This window comes from Oncorhynchus tshawytscha, linkage group LG23, assembly GCF_018296145.1.
Source record: "Oncorhynchus tshawytscha isolate Ot180627B linkage group LG23, Otsh_v2.0, whole genome shotgun sequence".
NCBI lineage: Eukaryota > Metazoa > Chordata > Actinopteri > Salmoniformes > Salmonidae > Oncorhynchus > Oncorhynchus tshawytscha.
Genome location: NC_056451.1, coordinates 9,026,206 through 9,036,568, shown reverse-complemented (window position 1 = coordinate 9,036,568; position 10,363 = coordinate 9,026,206). Strand labels below are relative to the sequence as shown.

The 10,363-nt window shown below is 42.6% G+C and overlaps 1 protein-coding gene across 2 annotated transcripts; it reads right to left on the bottom strand.

Annotated features, from left to right (window-relative positions):
* Positions 1-275: 275 nt before the first annotated feature.
* Positions 276-4,524, bottom strand: LOC112223035 (electron transfer flavoprotein subunit beta). 2 transcript variants are annotated; one of them, XM_024385967.2, is made up of 7 exons: positions 4,371-4,524; positions 3,012-3,170; positions 2,418-2,576; positions 2,244-2,306; positions 1,622-1,780; positions 1,311-1,525; positions 276-1,018 (listed from the first exon to the last, which is right to left on the bottom strand). In XM_024385967.2, the coding sequence occupies exons 1-6, from the start codon at positions 4,419-4,421 to the stop codon at positions 1,355-1,357; spliced, it is 762 nt and encodes a 253-aa protein (XP_024241735.1). In that variant the 5' UTR covers positions 4,422-4,524; the 3' UTR covers positions 276-1,018; positions 1,311-1,354. The 2 variants fall into 2 exon arrangements, with proteins under 2 accessions (XP_024241735.1, XP_024241736.1); XM_024385968.2 differs by having other exon boundaries at positions 4,267-4,380.
* Between the last annotated feature and the right edge of the window lie 5,839 nt (positions 4,525-10,363).

The window sequence follows — 10,363 nt, the reverse complement described above, 5'->3', positions numbered from 1 at the left end:
TGCAATTACTTTTCACCTGGTGCAAATTCCTCCCACTGGCTAACCTGGGACAGATAAGCAAATCCTCTCATTATAAAATTACTTTTGCTACAGTTAGGAAACCATTTAAGATAAGAGTACCATCTTCCTCAGGGATTTAGGGGGTTCGGAACATGCCCTCTAATGACTGGATGGTTGTTGCCAAGTACTTGCTACTCAAGAGACTATCTTAAAACCAAAACAATATGGAAAGACAGAATACAACAACATAGAATGACAGTGGAAAACAGCAGATGTAGATATGAAAAAGATACCTTTATTGTTATGGTAGGATGCTGTACAATCTAAACAGAAGAGGCGCTTATGGTTAAAAGTAAACTGCGTGTGTTTTTAAAATCATTTTCCCACATCTGAGAGACACTGTCCAACCGGAGCTGCCACCCAACTCAGAAATAATTATATTTATATAAACTTTATACAAACCGAGTCAGTAGACATATCACAAACCCTGAATGCACATTCAGCACTGCAGCTTTGGGTTCTTATTTACACATAGCATCCAACTCAAACTGCATAGCCCAGATGTGTCATTGTAGGGCTTCGTGATAGGGTTTTCATAGGTCCATGTTACAGATGAAAATGTTATTGTGACACTCTTGAATGTACAGTGCAACACATATAGAAACATGGGTGAAAGAAAGTTACTGACATATTACTGGCTTGGAAGTTGTGCATTTTTTGAGTCTAGGTCCTCCATACCTAGTTACCTATACTCACATACAAGATACATTAATTACAATACAGATGTACCATGTGGATTAAATTGCACAATAACAACAGACCCTCTTCTTCTTCACCCTCTGGGCTGTGTGGGTTCCTATAGGACAGTGTTTCTCAGTGTCCCTTTATTCCAGGTCAGTAGGCTACTATCATGGAAGTCAGAGTTAAACACAGAGAGCCGGGTGACGATGGGTTCTGCCTTATGCAACCAGTCCTCCACGTTTGCTAAATTACTTTGTTCCATCTCTCAAACAGAGACCTGCAAAATGAAAGGGGGAAATGACATATTACAGCCAAATAGAAACAGAAACACTGAGCTTGGTCAAGTACAGCACACTATGGCAAAGGTCTGCGTTTACAGTTGAGGAGATTTGGTGGAAGAAGCATATGATTGTACAATCTTCACTATTCCACAAAAATGAAAAATTCTCTCAACATTCACAAGAGTAAGTTGTTACATGAAAATGAAATTCATCAGTGCTCTAACATTTTCTAATGGGTTACAAATATTATCTCAAACAGTCATACTGTTTTTAGGTATTGAGACTTACCCCTGTGTGTCCCCTGCACTCCCCCTTTGACTCCCACAGGGCCTCTAGATTGTTCCGTTAGCCTTGAGTTTGGCGACCAGGTCATCCACCGTCTCCACCTTCACTCCAGCCAGTCTCGTTGGGGGCTCATCCACCCTCAACACCTCCACTCGCGACACCATGTCCACCCCCAGGTCTGCTGGTTTCATATTGGCTATCTTCTTCTTCTTGGCTTTCTGGTAGGTGGAGGGAGAAGGAGATGAGAAATTAAAGTGCTATGTGTGTGTGTGTGTGTGTGTACACTTTGAGGAAATGTACATGGTGTGTATTACCATGATGTTGGGCAGGGTGGCGTATCTGGGGGTGTTGAGTCGAAGGTCTGCTGTGAGGACGGCTGGCATGCTGATTTTGATGGTCTCTAGACCACCATCGATTTCCCTCACCACCTTCACCTTTTCCCCATCGATGGTCACCTCAGAGGCAAATGTGCCCTGCAAGAATGGGAGGTCCTACATTTAGTAGATGTCATAATCCACATTGAGATTAAATATTATCTGAAATTAACAAATGAATTTATAACTAAAACAAAGCCTTCTTTCCTATGTTACCTGACAACTGTAAACCCGTTGTAGGCCACAAGGCAATCCAAGTGTGACATCTGGTGGTTTAACCATGTAAATACACCCTAATTTTGCCCTTCATTTGGCCTTTGGTCTACTTTTCAGTGCAGACTGTGTTGACTGTTGTGACATAATCTAAGGCCTGCTAGTTCAGCTGGTCTCTTCACCTGACATTACATCGATATGCTAATGCTTATAAAGACCATGAGAAAAGGTCCTGGTCTGGACTACAATGGTATCCAAGTCAGCAGTAAACTAGGCCTCTATGCTCTGAGATCAGTTTAGTGATTCCTGCTGAGAAAAAGGATTACAACAAGAAGAAACCACTACTGACCTGAGGCCAGTCTAACAAGGCTGCCGTCATCTGACCTGTCTGGTTACAGTCATCGTCAATAGCCTGTCAAAAAATACCAACACAATCAGTGAGCATTACATGAGATCATGAGGTTTGATTTCAAAGTCAACTGGCATTGGTGTGGCAGTGGCGCAATCTATTGCATCGGATGACCTGTTTGCCCAGGATGACGAGTGAGGCCTCCTCCTTCTTTGCTAGGGCAGCAAAGATCTTGGCGATCTGCAGGGGTCCCATGGCCTCGTAGTCTTTTCCTGAGACCTCCACGTGGATGCCGCGGTCACACCCCATGGCCAGTGCAGTACGGATGGTCTCCTACACACACACACACACACACACACACACACACACACACACTTGAGCGGTAGGGTTCTCAAAAATATATAAGAACACCATCTGAGAACAATGACAGAATAATACAATCATTGGCACAGTCAAGTTGGAGGAGACCATCTGCAGAATCCATCTTACAATAGAATGAAAACATACTCATGACCGCTATCCTAATGAAGAAACAAGATCCAAAGCTTCCCTCCAAATGTTAGCTATTGAAGGCCTGTGAAGGAGGATGAAGCCTAATGATACAGAACGTTCAGGTAGAAATGAAGCCTAAAACTACAGGATCTTAAGATAGAAATGAATAGAGTAGAACAGATATGTATAATGTCATGTAGAACAAGGAAAATGTTCTGCATCGTTGAATACACCTGACTTCAAAATGGTGTCGCCAGAGCATTCCGTCACTCTTACCGTTACTTGCGTGGGCCCACAGCTGACGGCCACCACCTCTTTGATGAACTTCTTCTCCTTGAGTTTGACGGCCTCCTCTACAGCGATCTCACAGAAGGGGTTCATGGAGTGCTTGACGCCATCTGTCACCACCCCGCTGTGGTCGGGCTTCACGCGGATCTAGGGGAGAGAGCAGGGTTGTCTTCATTAGGCACCAAACAGAAAAAAAACAGACTGAAAAGGGGTGGGACTACCTGAACTTCAATAAGAAATGCTAATTCAGTTTCAAAGAGCTTTGCCCTACTGAACATAAGTGACTACTGGATAGTCACTCAGAAGGGTCAGAGAGAGACAGACAAAGACAGAGGCTGGAGACATGAAGTGCATGCAGTCAATGTGCCGGAGTTGAGTGTGGGGACACTGTGCAGTCTGGGCACTTGGAAATAGTTGCTGTGGGCCCAATGTAGGTGTGCTCTCAGAGCTTTCCAATTGAGTATGTGAGGCAGTCAAACCAACTCTGGAACACTTTTCAAAGTCTGCCACTATCCCAATAGTATTGGAACAGCCATTGTAAATAAACCTTTTAAAACGCCAAGATTCTGTCTTAAGTCCATCCCATATACATTAGTCACCTCATAAATACATGACTGGCCCAGACTATGTCTCTCTCTCACAAACACACCACCCTCATTCCTCCCTTCCTCTGTCTGATAAGAGTTGGGGCAGCATATGGGACGGGGGAAGAGTACAAACATAGCTTAACCGAGTGCATGGAGAGACAGCTACAGGGATCTAGTTGGGTGCAGCTGAAGCAGGAGTGCTCAGACTGTATGTAGTATGAAATAACTGGTAATAGATATGGTGTTAGGCTTCCTTTACAGAAAAATATTACCTTGGAACTATCTGATAGGAGTGGCTTGGATAGTGATAGCCTACTAAGTTAACTGTCCTGATGCTGTGACACCTAGTTGATTTTATGTTTTTAAATCACTCTGATGAAGCCTGAATGATGATTATACATGTAGCTTAATATTTGCAATACACTGTCACAACACAGTGACAATGTATTGTTAGCTAGCTTTCTTTTTTAATGTTGACAGTCGTTTATCGTTTTACCAATTCTAGAAGTAGCACGCTAGACAAATTAAACTGTTACCTAGACAACCCTGTAATGACCTTGGTATTTTCCTTGAAGTTATGGTTGTTAGTTGAACAGACTTGACATTCAAACAATGAATGCTAGCTTGCTAAACTAACCCTTCATCCATCTACCCACCTTAACGTTAGCTAGCTACCATAGCCATATGAAGTCTCGAATGGAAATTCCGCACGTGAAATGTTGAATTGTTTTAAAATAGAAGACAGTGGGGAAGTAGCTACCTTGACAGCATAGTCAATTACACGTTTAACTCCAACAAGAACCCGCGACATTGTTAGCGATTCTTCGGTTCAACAATGTACAGTAGCTACCGAGTCACCACAACGAACCTTCACCCAAGAAGCAGGAGACTCGTATTCTGCTAGCAGCACAAATGATAACGTCACTTCGGTATGGTAATGAGGAAACCTTTCAACTAAATGGATAACTCATTCAAAAGACATTGAATTGTAATCAATAGCCACCTCCATTGTGACAACAAGAAAATGCAATGAGTAAGTTATGAAAACAAATCCCAAACATGTTTTAAATTATTTATTTTTATACCAATAATGAAAAATACATGACACTGGGGGCTATTGTGTCCCCCCCCAATAGCCCCCAATGCAAGACACCGTAATCGACTGTACATGGGTTCCATATTGGCTCATAGAGATAAATGTTCTACCTGTTTCAGTTAAAGTGGGTGGGAAATATTAATTAGGGTCTCTACTAACCAAATATTATGGTTCGTTTTGGAGTGGGACAGTGTTGTACATATCCAGAAGGACTTCGTTCTCAGCCAGCAGCAGTCCCCCTCCAAAACTATACATATTTGGTTGGTAGAGACCTTACATAATATTTCCCACCCCACTTTAGCTGAGACAGGTAGTAAGGTTTTCTCTCTACAAGCCAATAAGTATCCCATCTATCGTGCATTGCGTTGCAGTGAAAGGAGTGGGTGGAGTAAAGGAGTCACCAGTACTCTGTATTAAACTAGTTGCCCAGCACAAGACCAATTCAAGTTTTGCAGACTCTATTGAGTATTCCCAATAACATATATTTGTATTTTATTAAAAGTGTATTTCTTTAAATATAGCCTATGTAACAGTATAACTTTAGACCGTGCCCTCGCCCATACCCGGGCACGAACCAGGGACCCTCTGCACACATGAACAACCTACACCCACGAAGCATCGTTACCCATCGATCCACAAAAGCCGCGGCCCTTGCAGATCAAGGGGAACAACAACTTCAAGGTCTCAGAGCAAGTTACGTCACCGATTGAAACGCTATTTAGCGCGCACCACCGGTAACTAAACTAGCCGTTTCACATCCGTTACACCTACACAATAATTTTCAACATACTGGGATAAATAATTTAATATTGCAAATAAAATACGTCAAATTAGCAATACATTTTTTCAGAGTGGGTTGCAATGCTGTGAAAAACAGTTGTACTATACTTGTGATAAAAAAAAAAATCGAAGTTTGCGTGTCTCTGCGGGGGAACTATTATTTTGAAAAAGAAAACCATGATCATACTGCTGCTAGGAGAACGGTAAATGCAGGAGAGGTCGGAAAGATTTGAGAGCGATTCCGTTGAAAAGAAAGAAGGCGGGTCTAAACGGGACCGCCCATTGTTGGAACCAATTAAAACTATGTGAAATTGAAGACTGTCAGCAAAAGTGACCTGTAACCAATCACAGAGAACAAGCTGGTGCTCCTGCTATTTCAGTCGGACACAAAGCCCAGGAAATGTGTTCCACTCTTGGGTCAACTAGGGTAAAGGTCATGGTGTATTTAAAGGAATATCTCATCTTTATAAACTACTTACATGACGTGAAAACAACTGTTTATGTAAAAAAAATATAGATGTATTTGCACCGAATACAGCAGGTATTCGGTGCAATTACAACAAGCCCTTAACCAACAATGCAGTTTTTTTTTTAAAGTAGGTAAGAATATATTTGCCAAAAAATTTAAAATAAACTAAAGTTAGAAAAAAAGTAACACAGTAAAATAACAATAACGAGGCTATATACTGTGGGTAACGGTACCGTGTCAATGTGCAGGGGTACAAGTTAGTTGAGGTAACTGAGGTAATATGCTACGCTACAGGACTGTTTTACTAGCACAGACTGGAATATGTTCAGGGATTCATCCAATGACATCGAGGAGTATACCACCTCAGTCACCAGGTTCATCAATAAGTACATTGACGACGTCGTCCCCACAGTGACCTTACATACATATTCCAACCAGAAGCCATGGATTACAGGAGACATCTGCACCTGGCTAAAGGCAAGAGATGCCGCTTTCAAGGAGTGGGACACTAATCCGGAGGCTTATAAGAAATCCAGCTATGACTCAGACGAACCATCAAACAGGCAAAGCGTCAATACAGGACTAAGATTGAATCCCACTACACCGCCTCTGACGCTCGTCGGATGTTGCAGGGCTTGCAAACTATTACGGACTACAAAGGGAAACACAGACGCGAACTACCCAGTGACACGAGCCTACCAGACGAGCTAAATGTCTTTTATGCTCGCTTCGAGGCAAGCAACACTGAAGCATGCATGAGAGCACCAGCTGTTCCAGACGACTGTGTGATACCGCTCTCTGTAGCCGATGTGAGCAAAACCTTAAAACAAGTTAACATTTACACAAGGCCACAGGGCCAGATGGATTACTAGGACGTGTACTCAGAGCACGTGTGGAACAACTGGCAAGTGTCTTCACTGATATTTTCCACCCCTCCCTTACCGAGTCTGTAATACCTACATGTTTGAAGCAGACCACCATAGTCGCTGTACCTAAGAAAGCGAAGGTAACCTGCCTAAATGGCTACCACCCCGTAACACTCACGTCAGTAGCCATGAAGTGCTTTGAAAGGCTGGTCATGGCTCACATCAACGCCATCATCCCGGAAACACTAGACCCACTCCAATTTGCATACAGCCCCAACAGATCCACAGATGACACAATCTCAATCGCACTCCACAATGCCCTTTTCCACCTGGACAAAAGGAACACGTATGTGAGAATATTGTTCATTGACTACAGCTCAGCATTCAACACCATAGTGCCCACAAAGCTCATCACTAAGCTAAGGACCCTGGGACTAAACACCTCCCTCTGCAACTCGATCCTGGACTGCCTGACGGGCTGCCCCCAGTTGGTAAGGGTAGGCAACAACACATATGCCACGCTGATCCTCAACACTGGGGCCCCTCAGGGGTGCGTGCTTAGTCCCCTCCTGTGAGGGCATGGCCATGCACGACTCCAACACCATCATTAAGTTTACTGACGACACAACAGTGGTAGGCCTGATCACCCACAACGACGAGACAGCCTATATATGGAGAAGGTCAGAGAAATGTCAGTCTGGTGCCAGGCCAACAACCCCTCCCTCAATGTTAGCAAGACAAAGGAGCTGATCATGGACTACAGGAAAAGGAGGGCCGAAAAGGCCCTCATTAATGACGGGGCTGCAGTGGAGCTGAGTTTCAAGTTCCTTGGTGTCCATGTCACCAACAAACTATCATGGTCCAAACACACCAAGACAGTCGTGAAGAGGGCACGACAACACCTTTTCCCCCTCAGGAGACTGAAAAGATTTGGCATGGGTCCTCAGATCCTCAAAACGTTCTACAGCTGCACCATCAAGAACATCCTGACCGGTTGCATCACTGTCTGGTATGGCAACCGCTTGGCATCCAACCGTAAGGCGCTACAAATGGTAGTGCATATGGCCTAGTACATCACTGGGGCCAAGCTTCTTGCCATCCAGGCCTTCCGTCAGAGGAAGGCCACAAAAATTGTCAAAGATTGCAGTCACCCAAGTCATAGACTCTTATCTCTGCTACCTCACGGCAAGCGGTACCGGAGCATCAAGTCTAGGTCCAAAAGGCTCCTTAACAATTTCTACCCCCAAGCCATAAGACTGCTGAACAATTAATCAAATGGCCATGGACAATTTACATTGACCCCCCTTTGTTTTATCTATGCATAGTCTTTTTTCTTAAAAAAAAGTTTATTTAGAAAATATCTTCTTAACTCTATTTCTTGAACTGCAATGTTGGTTAAGAGCTTGTAAGTAAGCATTTCACGGTAAGGTCTACACCTGTGGTATGAATATATACATTTAGGTAGGGATAAAATGACTATGCATGGATAGGGTTCAATAACACTTCATAGTAAAAAAATGTTTTATGGGAATAGAAGTCTGGTTCAAACAGGGCAGGCAGGTAATCTCAAGATTGTCTGTAGCAGTGGAGGCTCCTCAGAAGAGGAAAAGAGGACCATTCTCCTCAGTGAATTTCATAAAATGTTAAATATTGTAACATTTAAAAAGTTATATTTTTTAAATAAAATTATACTAAATACAATCACGTCACCAAATAATCAATTAAAACTAACCATTTTGCAAAGAAGCTCTACATTAGCCTCAACAGCACTCTGTAGGGTAGCACCATGGTGTAGCCGGAGGACAGCTAGCTTCTGCCCTCCTTTGGGTACATTGACTTCAATACAAAACCTAGGAGGCTCATGGTTCTCACCCCCTTCCATAGATTTAGACACAGTAATCATGACAACTTCTGGCGGACGTCCTCCAGCCTATCAGAGTTTTTGCAGCATGAACTGACATGATGTCCACCCAATCAAAGGATCAGAGATTTAATCTAGTACTGGAAGCATAAGCAACAGCTAGCTAGCACTGCGGTGTATACAATGTGGTGAGTAGTTGACTCAACGAGAAAGATAATAGTTGAACAGTTTTGAATAAATTAATTTCTTCCAAAATGAAGGAGAATTTTTTATTTTTTTTAATCAATTTCAGTATCACTTACTTAGCTAGCAAATGCAGCTACCTAGTGTAGCCTACTGAAACACCCTGCTTAAACAGAAGGATGCTGTGTTAGCTAGCTGGCTATGACTTTCCAACACAACACTGGAACTCTTCCAAGTCAAGGTAAGCTTTTGCTATTACTCATTTATTGCCACCGGGGCCCTCCGGTGTAACTGCTGACTGACTGTACACTGTAACGTTACTGCATGATTGTAGCGGGTTTACTAACGCCTTAGTTCTATTAGCTATGCTGACAATGACGTTACTTTAGCTAATATGGTGACAACGATGTGTGTAGCGGTTTGGCTTGGAAAGGTTTTTCGCATGGTCACACAGCTGAGCTGATGTGTTGTGCATTGAAGTCCAGAAGCAAATGGGAGAGGTGAGAGGAGAGCGCATAGATGCAAGAAGGAATACAACGTGTTTACGCCTGGTCAGGGGTGTATTACATCCTATATCAGCGAGATGCAGGCAAGAGTTTGCAAGGCGGTATTGAATGTATGTTCATGTGTCAGTCAACTCAAATTTGGCTCTCGACTTGTTTGCACCTACTTTGTAAACTTTCATTGATAGACTAGGTTGAAGCAACCTCATAATGGGTACAGGGAAATTTGAGTATCAGTAGCCTAAACCTATCGCTGTTACATTGAACTTGGTGAATGGAATATGAATGAGAATCATCCAAAATGTTGTAATAGAAATACAAATATACCGTCACTGATCTGTCGGTACTTTTATGAACATGTTGGCCAAACAATCACACATTCAGTTAAAATCATACCTGAAAATATATACTCTTTGGAGGCCTCTCAGACTTTGAGAAAACACTCTTTGGAACACTCTTTGGGCCCAGGTCTTTAATAGGCCCAGAACACAGTTACTCACACAATTTCAGCTGCTTTATCACTAGGGATCTTTGATCTCTGGCAAACTCCTAAGACTGAGCTACTGTAGATCATATTTAGGGAAGCTGTCAAGAAAATGATCATGCTTACACAATCTAAAACGTATTAAATCATATCAAATATGCAACATGTTCCTTGGTCAATAGAAAATATTAGTGGAAGAAGAATCTCCTACACATATCCTCTTAAATTGAGCTATTTAAATGGAACTATTATATATCAACCACTGTCTCTAGGTAGACTTTGCACACGATTTTTATTTTTATTGATTCAATGTTTACAAATTGCTCAATGCCCCACAAAAGGGTGCGATTTGTTATCGTATATCACTTTTATTTAAAAAGGGTAGTCATGTGGTTAAAGCAAAAACCCGGATTCGATCTCAGCTCTCACCTGAGTAAACCAACGTGATCAGCAGCATCATGTCACATGAGCTTGATTTGTACTCCGAACACAGTTTCTAAACCATCTTTGT